The 20,063-nt window shown below is 43.8% G+C and overlaps 1 protein-coding gene across 1 annotated transcript in view; it reads right to left on the bottom strand.

The window, feature by feature from the left end:
* Positions 1–20,063, bottom strand: part of LOC122564715 (uncharacterized) — a 110,239-nt gene that overhangs the window by 15,185 nt on the left and 74,991 nt on the right. Inside the window, exon 8 of the mRNA XM_087998696.1 lies at positions 13,376–13,438. Within this exon, the coding sequence (XP_087854822.1) occupies positions 13,376–13,438 (63 nt within the window). The remainder of the gene's footprint in view (positions 1–13,375; positions 13,439–20,063) is intronic.

Raw genomic sequence — 20,063 nt, 5'->3', positions numbered from 1 at the left:
ACCGAAGTGTCTGTTTCCATGCTGTACATCTCTATGACTCTACAACTGAAGCAAGGATGATGTGAGTAAATACTTTGCCACATAACAAGTAGTTAAGGTATTGAATGGACCACCTGAAAATGTGGTGGAGACAGGTCTAATTGAGGTAATCAAGATGGCTTTGCTGGTTTTCCGGAATAGTAATAGCATGTAGGGAAACCCTAATGTGGCAAGGGAAACTAGTTGTATTTGTGTTCAGCACATTAACAAACACTGAACAATGTTATGCACAGATTGAGAGACAATCCCCGGCTGTTGTGTTTGCTTGTAAACATTTTAATTAATGTTGTTTGGAAGAGAGAAAAGCAATGGAAGACTCTGATTACAAACCACTTCAAAACATCTTAAACCATTTATCTGCATCATTAAAGAATGCTACTGCATTTGCAAAGGTATCATTTGACAGTGATATACAAACAGGAAAGTTGTTCGTAAGTGTGCTGTTGAGAGCAGGATTCCAGATGATGAACGCTGAGGATATTGATCGGAGTGTGAAATCTTACTGATTCAATGAGAATAAACAATATTACATGACAAGATGAAACTCTCCAAGCGCTGCTGGAAGTAATGAGGCAAGGATGGTCAAACCCGGGGGGATAGGTTTAATCTGAGGAATTCTTTACCATAGAGCTGTCGAAGTTGGATCATTAGGTTTATTCAAGGCTGAAATAGCAGACGTTTAATCAGTAAGGGAATCAAGGGGCATGGGTAAAAGCAGGAGAGTGGAATAAGAATGACCAGACCAGCCATGATCTAACGGAATAACAGAGCAGACTCAGGGGACTGAATGGCCTATTCTGCTCTTACATTAGGAAGTATGCTTATTACACTTTGAAGCAATTTGGTACAACTGACTGGCTTCTACACTATATTTCAGGGAACAATTAAGAGTCAACCACATTGCTACGTGCCTACAGTTACTCAGACCAGACTAGGTAAGGACAGCATGTCAGAACAAATTACTGCAGATTCTGGAATCTGTACTGAAAACAACAAATGCTGGAGTGAATCATTAGATTCAAGATATTTATGGAAAAGGGCCTGAAATAAAAGTTCTCAAATGGGGAAGGCCTATTTGAAGATATGACTTGGCCAGAATGGACTGGGAGCAGGTACATTCAGGTAAATCTTTCTCAGAACAGTAGGACGCAGTTATGAAAAATACAGGGCCAGCATTAAAGAAACGAGTGGGACTATTGAATTCTGTGAACACTGCATGCCATGGGATACACAGCACTAGTTTAAGAGAAAAAGGGAAGTTTTTGGTACATACAGAGGGATCAAAACAGCAGAAGCCCCAGTGGCATATAGAATGTGCAAGAGACGACTTAAAAGAGAAATTAGGAAAGCTAAAAGGGCATATTAAGGATGTGGATCAAAGGATGTAGGTTGGGTTCAAAATGCACTTATGCTAACAGTGACAATGGAGATATTAATGGAATGTACTCCTCCTTCATTCATGATGGAAAGTAGCAGGACCACTGAATTCTAATCTGCCCTAAACTATATTCTGTAAACAATAGTAGCAGTGAAAAATAGTTGAATCCTGAGCAGGATTTGCAAAAGGAGACTAGGGTATTAAGTAATTCTATGCAAAGTACTCCAATTCTCACTCATTGTAGGTACTGCATGCTCAAGCCTTGTCAGTACACAACAAACTACCTTATCTTCTGATAGGTGGTCTAACCCTGCACAGGTACAATAGTCTTCAACAGTTAGAGCAAGGGTCTGAGCATCCAAGTCTTTTAGTACAGTGGTAATGTCCATACCTCTGAGTTCAAATCTCTCCAGCCCTAGATATGCAAATAGGACTAGATTAATTTTAGATATCTGGTTGGCATGGACGAGTTGGGCCAAAGGATCTGTTTTGGTGCTGCACATGTCTATGACTCTATTGGTTTTAATATTTCTACTTCTGGTAAAACATGAGCAGCTGCATCACGCAGAAATTGTTGGGAAGAAAGTAATGCTGGGGTGGCACGGTGGCTCAGTGGTTAGCACTGCTGCCTCACAGCACTAGGGACCCAGGTTTGATTCCAGCCATGGGTGACTGTCTATGTGGAGTTTGCACTTTCTCCCCTTGTCTGCATGGGTATCCACCGGGTGCTCTGGTTTCCGCCCACAATCTAAAGATGTGCAGGCCAAGTGAATTGGCCATGCTATATTGCCTATAGTGTTAGGTGCATTAGTCAGAGGGAAATGGGTCTGGGTGGGTTACTGTTTGGAGGGTTGGTGTGGATGTTTTGGGCCAAAGGGCCTGTTTTCACACTGTGGAGAATCTAATCTAATGCCTTATAGTGGCAAAAGGATATGCACATGGGATTGTGAGACACATCATGGAGTTGATGATGCCTGCACTTGTGGGAAGCCAACAAGTTCCGTAAGCTAGAGTGACACTCATTCTGACTAACACTGTAGGTGAGGTTGATATAATTGCTGGCCAGCCAGTTGCTGGCTGGAAAATGCTTATGTCACTTGCAAAACCATATAAAGGATCTAGAAGCACAGATATAGAAATAGACCATACAGCTGTCTGAGCCTATCATTCAATATGATTAAAGCTGATCTTCTGCCTCAATTCTACTTTCTGATCCCTCCCATATCGATTAACCCTTTGAGAAATCAAAAACTGTCTCAACCTTTAAATATTATCAATAATGGAGGGTCCAAAATCCTCTAGAATAGACAATTCCAAAGATTCCCAACCTTTTGATTCAAAAATCTTCCTCTTCTCATTCCTGATTAATGCTTTGAAAAAGGGCACCCATCAGTGAACAACTATTCAGGAAGATGACAGGCAACTTGGGTTGAGCCGTGCACATTTAATCAAACTTCTCATTGAAAGATCACAAGCTCTTTTTGCTCTGGGGGCAAACAGAATCACTCACACTTGAAATACTTGAGGAGGTAATGAACAGTGCAGCTAAATGGGAAAGAATTAAATATATTTGGATTTTGAAATGTTTTTGAAATTTGATAAGTAGTGTCTTGTATAGTAACTTAAGATATAAGGCTATGGTGTTGGAGGGGAGTAGAGGATTGATTAATTAATAGAGGGCAGAGAGTTGGAATAAAGGGGCATTTTCAGAATAGCAACCTGTAACTCATGGAGTATCACAAGGATCAGTGCTGGGGCCACAATTATTTACAATATGTATGAAGTGGAAGTGAATGTACTATGACAAAGAAAATAAGTGGGAAGGCAAGTAGTGAGGATAACACAAATAATCTACAGAGGGATGCAGACAGGTTAATTGAATGGGCAAAAACTGGCAGATAGAACATAGAACATAGAACAGTACAGCACAGAACAGGCCCTTCAGCCCACGATGTTGTGCCGACCACTGATCCTCATGTATGTACCCTCAAATTTCTGTGACCATATGTATGTCCAGTAGTCTCTTAAATGTCCCCAATGACCTTGCTTCCACAACTGCTGCTGGCAACGCATTCCATGCTCTCACAACTCTCTGTGTAAAGAACCCGCCTCTGACATCCCCTCTATACTTTCCTCCAATCAGCTTAAAACTATGACCTCTCATGTTAGTCATTTCTGCCCAGGGAAATAGCCTCTGGCTATCGACTCTATCTATGCCTCTCATTATTTTGTATACCTCAATTAGGTCCCCTCTCCTCCTCCTTTTCTCCAATGAAAAACATCCGAGCTCAGTCAACCTCTCTTCATAAGATAAGCCCTCCAGTCCAGGCAGCATCCTGGTAAACCTCCTCTGAACCCTCTCCAAAGCATCCACATCTTTCCTATAATAGGGCAATCAGAACTGGACGCAGTATTCCAAGTGCGGTCTAACCAAAGTTTTATAGAGCTGCAACAAGATCTCACGACTCTTAAACTCAATCTCCCTTTTAATGAAAGCCAAAACACCTTGTGCTTTCTTAACAACCCTGTCCACTTGGGTGGCCATTTTAAGGGACCTATGTACCTGCACACCAAGATCCCTCTGTTCCACTGCCAAGAAACCTATCCTTAATCCTGTACTCAGCTTTCAAATTCGACCTTTTAAAATGCATCACCTCGCATTTATCCAGGTTGATCTCCATCTGCCACCTCTCAGCCCATCTCTGCATCCTGTCAATGTCCCGCTGCAGCCTACAACAGTCCTCTACACTGTCAACGACACCTCCAACCTTTGTGTCATCTGCAAACTTGCTGATCCATCCTTCAATCCCCTCATCCAAGTCATTAATAAAAATTACAAACAGTAGAGGCCCAAGGACAGAGCACTGTGGAACACCACTCACCACAGACTTCCAGGCAGAATATTTTCCTTTTACTACCACTCGCTGTTTTCTGTTGGCCAGCCAATTCTGTATCCAGACAGCTAAGTTCTCCTGTATCCCATTCCTCCTGACCTTCTGAATGAGCCTACCATGGGGAACCTTATCAAATGCCTTGCTGAAGTCCATATACACCACATCCACAGCTCGACCTTCATCAACTTTTCTAGTCACATCCTCAAAGAACTCGATAAGTTTGTGAGGCAAGGCCTGCCCCTCACAAAGCCGTGTTGACTGCATTTAATCAAGCCATGCTCTTCCAGATGGTCATAAATCCTATCCCTCAGAATCCTTTCTAACACCTTGCAGACGACAGACGTGAGACTTACTGGTGTGTAATTACCAGGGATTTCCCTATTTCTTTTCTTGAAGAGAGGAATTACATTTGCCTCTCTCCAGTCCTCAGGTACGACTCCAGTGGAGAGCGAGGATGCAAAGATCTTCACAAGTGGCGAAGCAATTGCATTTCTCATTTCCCAAAGCAGCCGAGGACAAATCTGGTCCGGGCCTGGCGACTTGTCAATCTTAATGTTTGACAAAATTTTCAGCACATCAGCTTCCTTTATCTCTATCCATTCCAGCATGCACACCTGCTCTTCAAAGGTTTCATTCACTACAAAGTTTGTTTCTTTTGTAAAGACAGAAGCAAAAAACTCATTTAGGGCTTCCCCTACCTCCTCAGACTCCACACACAAATTCCCTATGCTTTCCCTGATCGGCCCTACTCTTTCTTTGACCATTCTCTTATTCCTCACATAAGTGTAAAATGCCTTTGTGTTCTCCCTAATCCATTCTGCCAAGCCTTTCTCGTGCCCCCTCCTGGCTCTCCTGAGACCATTTTTGAACTCCTTCCTCACCTGCCTGTAATCCTGTAGAGCTGAGCTTGACCCTAGCTTCCTCCACCGTATGTAAGCTACCTTTTTCCTTTAGACGAGAAGCTCCACCGCTCTCGTCATCCAAGGTTCCTTTATCTTACCACTTCTTGCCTGTCTCAGAGGGACATATTTATTCATCACTTGCAACAACTGTTCCTCAAACAGTCTCCACATTTCTATAGTGCCTTTACCATGGAACATTTGCTCCCAATCCATGCTTCCTAACTCATGTCTAATCGGATCATAGTTTCCTCTTCCCCAATTAAATATCCTCCCATTTTGCTTAATCCTCTCCTTCTCCATAGCTATGTAGAATGTGAGGCAGTTGTGGTCACTATCACCAAAATGCTCTCCCACCACAAGGTCTGATACCTGCCCCGGCTCGTTTCTGAGCACCAAGTCTAGAATGGCCTCTCCCCTCATCGGCCTGTCAACGTACTGAGTTAGGAAACCCTCCTGAACACACCTTACAAAAACAGCTCCATTCAAATCTTCTGCTCGAAGGAGGTTCCAATCAATATTGGGAAAGTTAAAGTCAGCTGAAACTTTATTGCTGGAACAGCACAGCAGGTCAGGCAGCATCTAGGGAACAGAAGATTCGACGTTTCGGGCACATGCCCTTCTTCAGATTCCTGAAGAAGGGCATGTGCCCGAAACGTCGAATCTTCTGTTCCCTAGATGCTGCCTGACCTGCTGTGCTGTTCCAGCAATAAAGTTTCAGCTTTGATCTCCAGCGTCTGCAGACCTCACTTTCTCCTCGAAAGTTAAAGTCACCCATTACAACAACTCTACTATGTCCACACTTTTCCAAAATCTGCCAACCTATGCTTTCTTCCATCTCCCTGTTGCTACTGGGGGGGCGCTGTAGTAAACCCCTAATGAGGTGACTGCTTCCTTGCTGTTCCTAATTTCCACCCATACTGATTCGGTAGGCAGATCTTCCTCGACAATGGAAGCTTCTGTAGCTGTGATACCCTCTCTGATTAGTAGTGCTACACCCCCTCCTCTTTTTCCCATGTAATACAATGTGGGAAAATATGTGGTTATGCACTTTGGCTGGAAAAGCAGAAGAACTAACTATTATTTAAATGGTGAAAAGCTGCACCAAGGGACTTGGGAGATCCTTGTGGATGAATGACAGCTAACATCTATGTTCAGCAGGAAATAAGGAAGGCAAATGGACTTTTGGTCTTTATTTCAAAGAGAATGGAGTATAAAAATAGGGAGGTCTTGCTGAAACTGCACAAGGTATTTTTCAGAATACACCTGGAATACTGTGAATAGCTTTGGTCCCCTTATTAAAGGAAAGATATATTGGTGTTGGAGGCAATTCAGAGAAAGTTTGCTAGGCTGATACCTGAAAATCCATAAGGATTTTCTTATGAAATTGAGATATTACTCATTATAATCTAAAAGAATGACAGTAGATCTTTTTGAAAGGTATAAGATTCCTAGGAGTCTTGAATAGACAGATAGATCCAGAGACACTGTTTACCTTCGTGGTAGAGTCTAGGACCAGAGGGCATAATCTCAGAGTAACAGGTCACCCATTTAAGTCAGAGATGGAAGAATCTTCGTTTCTCAAAAAGTATTGAATCTGTGAAATTCTTTACTACAGAGGTGTGTTGAAGTTGGGCCATTAAGTATATTTAAGGCCGTTTAAACATATTTTCAATCAGTAAGGGAATCAAGGGTTAAGGCGATTAGGGACGAAAGTGGTTTTGGGGATTATCAGATTAACCATGATCTCCTTGAATGGCAGAGCAGATTTGATGGTCTAACTTAATTAGTCTCTTACATTTCATGGCATTATCACTCACTCTGATTGAAAATATCTGTTCTTTGAATGCAGCATTCAAATTAAAATAAATAATAAGCTTTTAAATTGAGAGTGATTTTACCATTGTACATTGCACATTAAAGCTGGAATGCAACAGAGGATTCTGGAATCTTGTGACAAACAAAGCCTTGATTCATTTTTTTAAAATCAGAAAATGAGGCAGAAATGGCAATGATGCAGACGTTTGTCGTTTTTAACTGCTAACTTCAATAACTGTGTCTCTACAGCTGCCAATTCTGACAAAATGTATTCTGGAGCTGTCATCGACAAGATGCCACTTTCAACTGTCCTTCCCTCAGGATCCTGTCTTTGGTCCCCAAAAGTGTACATTATTGTGGAGCCTGCCTTCCAAGGCCTTTCAATGTGCTGTGGATTTAGTCTTTGGATCTAGTCACTGGCACAGTGGTTAGCACTGCTACCTCACAGCACCAGAGACCTGGGTTCAATTCCCGCCTCAGGCAACTGACTGTGTGGAGTTTGCACATCCTCTCATCAGGAATACTGATGAAGGGCTTTTGCCTGAAACGTCGATTTTTGTTGGGCCAAAGGGCCTGTTTCCACACTGTAAGTAATCCAATCTAATGAAGACTGGAAAAAATGGGTGGCTGAAATTAATGTTCCTTTTAAGTTGCATGCATAGCCAGATAATTTTGCACAGGCCATGCTTAAATCCATCACTTGAAATGACAGCACAGATGCAGCCACACACAAATTTAAGGGCTGTGTGTACTGCCATGCACAGACACCAGCAAAAATGGTGAGAACATGTTTGTCTAACTTATATAGATTTGAAGAGATAGTGTACAATGGATTTGCCTTTGGGAAGGTTTGTGTTTTGTGCATACAATTTGAAACTGGATTTTTGGTACATAGCATGAAATATTCTATTGGGGAACATGGAAGTGATCAGTCAGTCATATTATACACATTATATGACTCCCATTTCAGGGAAGGGCTTATTGTTGCCGTGAGAACCTTTAAAAGGCCAAGCAAAGAATGAGCTTATAGGTTTTGGGGCACTCTCCATTCAATGCAAGTATTTGCAGCTCGTCAACTTTTACATTGCCCTTGGAACCAAAGCTGCTTGTATTTCATAGTTCTTGTTTTCAACAAGTCATTACTTTCCAGAATATTAAAGAGAAGTATTATAAGAACACTTTCTGTTATGATGCTCTCTGCTCATAACACCATTAGCTAACCCTGCAATATTTTTATTCTGTTATCCATTCTATTGAGCCAAGATCTACATAGATGCAGCTTGGGAATTTATAAAATATTGAAATTAAAGGACAAACTCACAGCTGAGACATTTCTACTTACAATGGAGAAATCTGTTTCTCAACCATTGCTGGAAAACTTCCATGTTTCCAAATGAAGAGAGCAGACAACCCAATATTCCAGTTCAACATGAAGCAAAAAGGACCATGAGTCAGAATTTGTCTGTGAAACTATATCAACATTTTTAGAACTGTGCATATTTGTGCACCTATGCTGACAAACAAATTCTGCATTCATTAGAATAAAATTCTGAAAACACATTTAGCATTAAAAGACGGATGGAAGGTATGATGCATCACATTTGTAGAAAATGTTGCGAAACATGACTAGATTAGGTTGTATTTCAAATAAGTGTCAGGATTGAAACAAACACCAACTTCTAATGTTGCATGTCTTTCATAAAGAATAAGCATTATGGACATTCGGTGGGAACTTGATGGGCTAGTGTGGCCTGTTTCTATACTGTAGAACATAGAACATAGAACATAGAAGAATACAGCACAGTACAGGCCCTTCGGCCCTCGATGTTGCGCCGATCCAAGCCCACCTAACCTACACTAGCCCACTATCCTCCATATGCCTATCCAATGCCCGCTTAAATGCCCATAATGAGGGAGAGTCCACCACTGCTACTGGCAGGGCATTCCATGAACTCACGACTCGCTGAGTAAAGAACCTACCCCTAACATCTGTCCTATACCTACCCCCCCTTAATTTAAAGCTATGCCCCCTTGTAATAGCTGACTCCATACGTGGAAAAAGATTCTCACTGTCGACCCTATCTAAACCCCTAATCATCTTATACACCTCTATCAAGTCACCCCTAAACCTTCTTTTCTCCAATGAAAACAACCCCAAGTGCCTCAGCCTTTCCTCATACGATCTTTCTACCATACCAGGCAACATCCTGGTAAACCTCCTCTGCACCCGTTCCAGTGCCTCCACATCCTTCCTATAGTATGGCGACCAAAACTGCACACAATACTCCAGATGTGGCCGCACCAGAGTCTTATACAACTGCAACATGACCTCAGTACTCTGGAACTCAATTCCTCTACCAATAAAAGCCAGTACGCCATATGCCTTCTCCACCGCACTATTTACCTGGGTGGCAACTTTCAAAGATTTGTGTACATGGACACCAAGATCCCTCTGCTCTTCCACACTACCAAGTATCCGACCGTTAGCCCAGTACCCCATCTTTTTATTACCCTTACCAAAGTGAATCACCTCACACTTAGCTACATTGAACTCCATTTGCCACCTTTCTGCCCAGTTCTGCAGCTTATCTATATCCCGCTGTAACCTGCCACATCCTTCCTCACTGTCTACAACTCCTCTGACTTTCGTATCATCCGCAAACTTACTCACCCAACCTTCTAACCCCTCCTCCAGGTCATTTATAAAAATGACAAACAACAATGGTCCCAAAACAGATCCTTGCGGAACACCGCTAGTGACGGCACTCCAAGATGAACCTTTGCCATCAACTACTACCCTCTGTCTTCTTCCAGCCAGCCAACTCCTAATCCAAACCTCCAACTCACCCTCAATGCCATACCTCCGTGTTTTTTGCAGTAGTCTACCATGGGGAACCTTATCAAATGCCTTACTAAAATCCATATACACCACATCTACTGCTTTCCCCTCGTCCACCTCCTTAGTCACCTTCTCAAAGAATTCAATAAGGTTTGTGAGGCACGACCTGCCCTTCACAAAACCATGCTGACTATCCTTGATCACATTATTCCTATCCAGATGTTCATAAATCCTATCCCTTACAATTCTCTCTAAGATTTTGCCCACAACAGAAGTGAGACTCACCGGCCTATAGTTACTAGGGTTATCCCTACTCCCCTTCTTGAACAAGGGAACCACATTTGCTAGCCTCCAATCTTCTGGCACTACTCCTGTAGACAACGAGGACATAAAAATCAAGGCCAATGGCTCTGCAATCTCCTCCCTTGCTTCCCAGAGAATCCTAGGATAAATGCCATCAGGCCCAGGAGACTTATCTATTTTCACCCTTTCCAGAATTTCCAACACCTCTTCTCTACATACCTCAAAGCCATCCATTCTACTTAATTGTGACTCAGTACTCACATTGACAACAATGTCCTGTTCCTGATTGAATACTGACGAAAAGTATTCATTCAGTGTCTCCCCAATCTCTTCAGCCTCCACACGCAACTTCCCACTACTATCCTTGACTAGACCTATTCCTACCCTAGTCATTCTTTTATTCCTGACATACCTATAGAAAGCCTTAGGGTTTTCCCTAATCCTACCAACTAAGGACCTTTCATGACCCCTCCTTGCTGCTCTTAGCTCTCTCTTCAGGTCCTTCCTGGCTACCTTATAACTCTCAATCGCCCCAATTGAACCTTCACGCCTCATCTTTACATAGGCCGCCCTCTTCCATTTAACAAGGGATTCCAATTCCTTATTAAACCACGGCTCCCTCATACGACCCTTTCCTCCCTGCCTGACGGGTACATACTTATCAAGGACACTCAATAGTTGCTCCTTGAACAAGCTCCACATATCAATTACACTCTTGCCTTGGAGTCTACTTTTCCAGGCCACACATCCTAAGTCATGCCTCACCGCATCATAATTTCCCTGCCCCCATCTATAACTCTTGCCCTGTAGTGCACACTTATCCCTCTCCATCACTAGAGTAAAGGTCACCGAATTGTGGTCACTGTCCCCAAAGTGCTCACCTACCTCTAATTCTAACACCTGGCCTGGTTCGTTACCCAGAACCAAATCCAGTATGGCCTCACCTCTTGTTGGCCTATCTACATATTGTGTCAGGAAACCCTCCTGCACACATTGGACAAACACTGACCCATCTAACGAACTTGAGCTATAGCTTTCCCAATTAATATCAGGAAAGTTAAAGTCCCCCATAACAACCACCCTATTACTTTCACTCTTCTCTTGAATCATCCTCGCAATCCTTTCTTCTACATTTCTAGGACTATTAGGAGGCCTGTAAAAAACTCCTAACAGGGTGAGCTCACCTTTCCTATTCCTAACCTCAGCCCAAACTACCTCAGATGGCGAGTCTTCATCCATCGTCCTTTCCACAGCTGTAATACTATCTTTGACAAGCAATGCCACACCTCCCCCTCTTTTACCCCCACCTCTGACCCTACTAAAACATTTAAACCCTGGAACCTGCAACAGCCAATCCTGTCCCTGTTCTACCCATGTCTCCGTAATAGCCACAACATCGAAGTCCCAGGTACCAACCCACGCTGCAAGTTCACCTACCTTATTTCGTATACTTCTTGCATTGAAGTATACACACTTCAAACCACTTTCCTGTTTACAGGCACCCTCCTTTGAAATTGATGCCATGTTCCTAACCTCCCTACATTCCAGGTCCTGCACCCTAAAGCTACAGTCTGGGTTCCCATGCCCCTGCAGAGTTAGTTTAAACCCCCCCCAAGAGCACTAGCAAACCTCCCACCAAGGATACTGGTGCCCCTCAGGTTCAGGTGTAGACCATCCTGTTTATAGAGGTCCCACCTTCCCCAGAAAGAACCCCAGTTATCCAAATACCGGAATCCCTCCCTCCTGCACCATCCCTGTAGCCACGCATTTAACTGTTCTCTCTCCCTATTCCTCGACTCTCTATCACGTGGCACGGGTAACAAACCAGAGACAACAACTCTGTTCGTTCTAACTCTGAGCTTCCAACCTAGCTCCCTGAAAGCCTGCCTAACATCCTCAGCGCTCCTCCTACCTATGTCATTGGTGCCAATGTGGACCACGACTTCGGGCTGCTCCCCCTCCCCCTTAAGGACCCGGAAAACACGATCAGAGACATCACGTACCCTTGCACCTGGGAGGCAACATACCAAACGTGAGTCTCTCGTTCCCACAAAACCTCCTATCTGTGCCCCGAACTATCGAGTCCCCAATTACTATTGCTCTGCTCTTCTCCACCCTTCCCTTCTAAGTAACGGGGACAGGCTCCGTGCCAGAGGCCTGAGCCCCGTTACTTGCCCCTGGTAAGTCGTCCCCCCCACAAGTATCCAAAACGGTATACTTGTTCTTGAGGGGAACGGCCGCAGAGGGTCCCTGCACTGGCTGCTTCCTCCCAGTCCCCCTCACTGTCACCCATCTATCTGCCATCTTTGGAGTTACTACTTCCCTAAAGCTCCAATCTATGACCCCCTCTGCCTCCCGAATGATCCTAAGTTCATCCAACTCCAGCTCCAGTTCCCTAACACGGTCTTGTAGGGGATTCTATGATTTAAGGGGTGATATTGACAGCAAGACAGCATGTCAGTTGGTGTTTGGGGGCATTTGTTAAAATGTAGCAAAGATGGAATCACAAGAAATTGAATCCAACAAGCCATCTTTCCATTTAATTCTGACATGTTTCAATATACAACCCTTTCTAAACATCTTAAATACATGCTAGCTGAGTTTCAGGAATGAATGTGGTATACTGTGCCTTAAACATATTAGGCATGAGCAAGGATTGCAGCCTAAGGAGGGGTAAGGCTTTCATTACATTACTTGACACTATATTTAATCCTAGTCTGAATCCTGATGTAGAGCACATGCCACTTGTCTTACTGTCCTGTGGAATTTAGACTGTACCTTGGCACCATTGAGTTATGGGCACATGGTGGCTCAGTGTTTATCATTGCTGCCTCACAATGCCAGGGGCCTGTGTTCGATTCCAGCTTTGGATGACAGTCTATGTAGAGTTGCACTCTCCATGTCTCTGAGTTTCTGCCTGGTGCTCTGGTTTCCTCCCTCCATCCAAAGATGTATAAGTTAGGTGGAATGGCTATGCTAAATTGCCTTAGCGTCCAGGGATGTGCAGGCTAGGTGGATTAGCTGTGGTAATTATGGGGACTGAGTGAGGACTGTGTCTGATGGGATGCTCCTTGGATGGTTGGTGCAGACTCGATGGGCCAAATAGCCTCTTTCTGTGCTGTAGGGATTCATTTTATTACATTAAATTGCAACATCCCATAATCTGAACAGGATAGCGGATTTGTTCATAGCTAATCTTACTTACACATTATCCCTTGTGTCCCAGTAAAGGGATCCGGTTGCGGATTCTGTATCACATTCATGAGTTCTAGGTTTCAAAGGAAAGTAATGTCAAGGGAAGAAAATTATTGTTTTTCTAACTATTATATACTAAGTAAAGGTTTAGCAGCAAGAGTTTTGCACAGTTCTGATTTTAAAAAAGTGAAACAAACTATAACCTTTCTGCAATGATTCCATCTAGACTTTGAATATTTTTGGGGTTTGAATTTTAGGATGTTGGGTGGTGATTGGATTTCAGATTCTCAAAAATCCATTACTTGCTAGTTTATTTATCTTCACCATTTTCATTTAAGAACAATTGCTTGGCTAAACAAGATGAGGGCATAGAAACAATTCTCTTTGTTGGGTTTTTCATGCAAATAGGCAAGTTGGGCTGTTCACATGGGTGTAAAAATGTTAACAATGAATGGCTTGTGACCTTTCATCCGATTGTGGGGATTACTGCCTTCAATTAACATTACTCAGCATCCTAGAAATAATGCAATGTTATGGACCTAAGCCACTCAAAATATATCGGAGATAACCTTGACTCTAACTTTTTATATTAATTAAAGGCTGCTGTAAACCTCTGCTGTATTCCAGATGTGATTTGATTGGTCAAACTGCTCTGCATTAAGCTAAACACACTTTATTCTTACACTACAGTTAACATACAAACAAAAAGAATTGGCAATTTTAACTCTAGTGAAATACTTAACAAAATAACATTATTTAAATATTATTTAGCTACTACTCATCCTCTGTTCCAATATAACAGCATCCCAAAAACACACCTTTGCAAAGATAAATTCAGAAAGACAGATTTCTCTCATTTGCTCTCCTCCAGTCCAGGAGAAAGGAAAAACTGACAGAATGAATTTAGCATCAAAGAGAGAACTCAAGCTTTTTGCAGCAGCGGAGATTACAGAGAGAGCTGTATCTAGTAGCTTCATCTCCAAAAATCCCAACATCAACAACTGAAAGCAAAATACTTAAATCCTGTGTCTATGTGACTGATTCAACCCACTCATGCTTCCTTTGTCTAATTTAAAAAAAACTCTAAGCTTTCCATGGAACAGATATCTCGCCACCAACTTAACAACACCTCTCTTCAAGAGAACCAGGACAGAACAAATCCTTCTTAAAGGCACACATTATCACAATATGCAAAGTATGCACTGCACTGAGTTAAAAGAAGTTTAATGATACAAGTTTTAGTCATCGTAAAAATTTAGAATTAAGTAATCATCAAAGCCTTCCTACACGCTTTGCAGTGTACTATGTTAACCTAAGTCATTCAGCAACTTGGTGTTCAAATCTCCTTGAATGAGGTCTATATTTCCAAATAATTTTGGAATAAAAACAATAATTTTTACTTTAAATACTCAGTTTCTTTCTTGTCCTATTTCTGTTCTGTCCCCACAGGCAAGTCACAAATTAAGTTTTTAATGCCTCTTTGACATAATTCTAAGTGCTATATTATAGTATTATTAGTGCATAATGGTTTTCCATAACTTAAGATTAACCCACTGGAGGTGAGGGGAGAGAGCTGGAAGGTCATTAATGGATTGACAGCTTGAAGATGTTATTAAAGCAATAGCTGTTTTTGGTGGGGGTTGTTTATAAATACTAATGGTTAGGTTTGTTATAGGATTAAGTACTATGGGAGTGGATGGGAGGCATGGGTTGTTACTAATTAAGCATGCAGATTATAACGGGCCATGGGATGAATGGATGGGTATGCAATAGCTTGATCTAGCATTGAATTAGCATAGAATAGAATAGCATGGAATAGAATAGAAATGTATTGTCATGTGTACTTTTACATGAAGAACACAGTGAAAAGTTTCATAAACTGCCCCATCATGGCACCTACATCAATGACATAAGTCATACATAATAATATAAAAAATAAAATTAAGATAAAGTTCATCACAGTTCATTCAACAACTCCTGGATTCATGGAAAACTGATTTATGGAACGGTGGAGTTGCAGCCAACATGAGACTGTCATGCTGGGCCGGAAGCCTCCACTGAAGAAGACCTCTGTGTGCTGGGCTGAGATCACCATATCTGGATGAGACCACTTGCTGGAATACCTGGATGCCAAAGACCTCCTTACGGGGATGAGATCTCTACGCTGACACAAGAACGGCATGTCGAAGCAATGGAACGGGAACCTTGTTCTAGCCTGCGTCCGGGCTGGGGATGCCAGCCTGAGACTTACTAACTGCTGGGAGACCCTGGTCTGGGGTGGAGCCATGTCCGGCTCGTTCTAGCTTTGCTGCCAGGGATCTCCTTCTTCACCTGCCACTCTCCAGGCTTAAAAGAAGCGGTTCTGGAGAAGTACAGCAGGTCAGGCAGCATCCGAAGAGCAGGAGAGTCGATGTTTCGGGTACAAATGCTTCATCAGGAATGTAATGGGAAGGGGGCGGAGAGATAAATGTGGGGGTGGGGGGGGGGAAGGTAAGTCAGATGGCAATAGGTGGATGCAGGTGGGAGGCAATTGTGATAGGTCGGTGGGGATACTGAAACGGATAGGAGGGAAGGAAGATGGACAAATAGAATAGGTCAAGATGGCAGTGCTGAGTAGGAGGATTGGATCTGGGATGAGGTTGGGGGAGGGGAGATTTGGAAACTGGTGAAGTCAATGTTGATGACATGTGATTGTAGGGTCCCAAGGTGGAAGATGAGGCATCCTTCCTCCGATTGGCAGAATGCTTTGACTTGTGGTGGAGGAGACCCACAATTTGCATGTCCCTGGGGGATTGTGAGGGGGAGTTATTCGGATGGTTACGTGAGAACCTTATCTGCACTGATAGATAAAGCTAGGGAAATCAATCCCCAGAGTGGTGATTGTCTGCATGCGTTACTAATAAGAAGAATGTGGTATTCACAAAGTTAGGTGTTAAAAAGATTTTTGAATGAAAGGTGGTTCAGTCATCAAACAGCTACAGTTGATGAATAATAATAAAGCATTATATGATATATATGCCTGAGATGTCAGTGAGGTGTTCACCCTGAAGTCATCTTTTGTGGTTTGTGTCCTTTCCACAAGGGTTTGCATGCAATAAAAGCTAATTGTGGAGAAAGGTCAGTGAACTTATAGTGTGTGACCTGCTAAGTGTTGTAGCTCCTTATGTTTTAAGTGTGCACCCTGGCACGTGTGGCAGGCAATGTCATTGGTGCATTTTCAGCTCTGATCTCCAGCATCTGCAGTCCTCACTTTCTCCTGCTTTTAGTGTTACACTGGCAGTTGCAATGAAGTGACAGATATTGATTGCACATGAAACAACTGATGGAGATCCCTGGCACTCAATCTTGTGTGTGATCATCCTTTGCAGTAACCTTAACGGTGCTACCTCACACTTATAGGAGGATGAAGCATTGAGCAGACTGTGGTACACACTCTGGCAGAGCACGTGATCGTTTATCCTCTTGTGTCACAGGAGCCGGTTCTCATAAGCACTTGTGCAGACTTCCACAACCAACTCTTGTCAACTTCAGGTTATCTTCTTCAATCAGGATGGCTTTTTTCTGCTACCCACAGAGAAATGAACTTCCCTTCGCTCCTTGACAATCTTCAAGAGAACCTCAAAGGAGATGTTGTTAAAAGGTTGTAGTGCTGTATGCCTGGTCTCTGATATCTCCAGTCTGAATGTTCCGGTCGAGAGATGGTCTTGCGTTGCAGACTCTTGCCCACGTGCCGACAAAATATGATGTTTTATCCTATGGATACATATGTAATGAACTTTGAACATAATAATCACACAAGAAAACCAAACTGATCCCATCCTTCCACACTTATGTCTGTCTGCATACATAATCTCAAGAAAAACAAGATGCAGCGCCCAGTCTCAGATTCACATTCCCTCACATATACTCTCATTTTCACTCACACACTCTCTGCTCACCCATATACTGTCTCTCATTTACACAAACTTTCTCTGACATACTCGCTCTCACTCTCACACGTACCCTCTTTCCTCACACTCTCTCACAAACTCCCTCTCTCATTCACACATGCCCTCTCTTCTTCACATTCTCTCATCATACAATCACATTCACTCACGCTGTCCCTAACTCAAGTACTCACACACTCTCTCACTCAATCTCACACTCTCTCATGCACACTCTCATTCTCACTCATTTATACCAACTTGAACTCCCACATACACACTCACACTAATACACTTGCTCTCTTTCTCACTCAATTTCTCTCTCTCTCACACACACACTTGTTCTCTCTCTCTCTCTTTCACTCTCTCAAACTCTCTGGCCCAGACACTCTCTCTCTCTCTCTCCTACACACACTGTCTCCTCTCTCTCTCTTTCCTACACACACACTCTCTCTCCTACACACTCTCTCTCTCCTACACACACTCTCTCTCTCCTACACACACTCTCTCTCTCCTACACACACTCTCTCTCTCCTACACACACTCTCTCTCCTACACACACTCTCTCTCCTACACACACTCTCTCTCCTACACACACTCTCTCTCCTACACACACTCTCTCCTACACACACTCTCTCCTCTCTCTCTCCCTCTCCTACACACACTGTCTCCTCTCTCTCTCTCCTACACACTCTCTCTCTCCTACACACACTCTCTCCTACACACACTCTCACTCCTACACACACTCTCTCTCCTACACACACTCTCTCTCCTACACACACTCTCTCCTAAACACACTGTCTCCTCTCTTTCCTACACACTCCGTCTCCTCTCTCTCTCTCCTACACACACTGTCTCCTCTCTCTCTCTCTCCTACACACTCTGTCTCCTCTCTCTCTCTCTCTCTCCTACACACACTGTCTCCTCTCTCTCTCTCTCCTACACACTCTGTCTCCTCTCTCTCTCCCTCCTACACACACTGTCTCCTCTCTCTCTCCCTCTCCTACACACACTGTCTCCTCTCTCTCTCTCTCCTATACACACTGTCTCCTCTCTCTCTCTCTCTCTCCTACACACACTGTCTCCTCTCTCTCTCTCCTACACACTCTGTCTCTCCTCTCTCTCTCTCCTACACACACTGTCTCCTCTCTCTCTCTCTCTCTCCTACACACACTGTCTCCTCTCTCTCTCTCTCCTATACACACTGTCTCCTCTCTCTCTCTCTCCTACACACTCTGTCTCCTCTCTCTCTCTCTCCTACACACTCTGTCTCCTCTCTCTCTCTCCTACACACTCTGTCTCCTCTCTCTCCTACACACACTCTGTCTCCTCTCTCTCTCTCCTACACACTCTGTCTCCTCTCTCTCTCTCCTACACACTCTGTCTCCTCTCTCTCTCCCTCCTACACACACTGTCTCCTCTCTCTCTCCCTCTCCTACACACACTGTCTCCTCTCTCTCTCTCTCCTATACACACTGTCTCCTCTCTCTCTCTCTCTCCTACACACACTGTCTCCTCTCTCTCTCTCCTACACACTCTGTCTCTCCTCTCTCTCTCTCTCCTACACACACTGTCTCTCCTCTCTCTCTCTCTCCTACACACATTGTCTCTCCTCTCTCTCTCTCTCCTACACACACTGTCTCCTCTCTCTCTCTCCTACACACTCTCTCTCTCCTACACACACTCTCTCCTACACACACTCTCACTCCTACACACACTCTCTCTCCTACACACACTCTCTCTCCTACACACACTCTCTCCTAAACACACTGTCTCCTCTCTTTCCTACACACTCCGTCTCCTCTCTCTCTCTCCTACACACACTGTCTCCTCTCTCTCTCTCTCCTACACACTCTGTCTCCTCTCTGTCTCCTCTCTCTCTCTCTCCTACACACTCTGTCTCCTCTCTCTCTCCCTCCTACACACACTGTCTCCTCTCTCTCTCCCTCTCCTACACACACTGTCTCCTCTCTCTCTCTCTCCTATACACACTGTCTCCTCTCTCTCTCTCTCTCTCCTACACACACTGTCTCCTCTCTCTCTCTCCTACACACTCTGTCTCTCCTCTCTCTCTCTCCTACACACACTGTCTCCTCTCTCTCTCTCTCTCTCCTACACACACTGTCTCCTCTCTCTCTCTCTCCTATACACACTGTCTCCTCTCTCTCTCTCTCCTACACACTCTGTCTCCTCTCTCTCTCTCTCCTACACACTCTGTCTCCTCTCTCTCTCTCCTACACACTCTGTCTCCTCTCTCTCCTACACACACTCTGTCTCCTCTCTCTCTCTCCTACACACTCTGTCTCCTCTCTCTCTCTCCTACACACTCTGTCTCCTCTCTCTCTCCCTCCTACACACACTGTCTCCTCTCTCTCTCCCTCTCCTACACACACTGTCTCCTCTCTCTCTCTCTCCTATACACACTGTCTCCTCTCTCTCTCTCTCTCCTACACACACTGTCTCCTCTCTCTCTCTCCTACACACTCTGTCTCTCCTCTCTCTCTCTCTCCTACACACACTGTCTCTCCTCTCTCTCTCTCTCCTACACACATTGTCTCTCCTCTCTCTCTCTCTCCTACACACACTGTCTCCTCTCTCTCTCTCCTACACACTCTGTCTCCTCTCTCTCTCTCTCCTACACACTCTGTCTCCTCTCTCTCTCCTACACACTCTGTCTCCTCTCTCTCTCTCTCCTACACACACTCTGTCTCCTCTCTCTCTCTCCTACACACACTCTGTCTCCTCTCTCTCTCTCCTACACACACTGTCTCCTCT

Source organism: Chiloscyllium plagiosum, unplaced genomic scaffold (genome assembly GCF_037043375.1).
Source record: "Chiloscyllium plagiosum isolate Xiang-an unplaced genomic scaffold, Cpla_swu_hap1 HiC_scaffold_21, whole genome shotgun sequence".
NCBI lineage: Eukaryota > Metazoa > Chordata > Chondrichthyes > Orectolobiformes > Hemiscylliidae > Chiloscyllium > Chiloscyllium plagiosum.
This window is presented reverse-complemented; position numbering and strand designations above follow the sequence as displayed.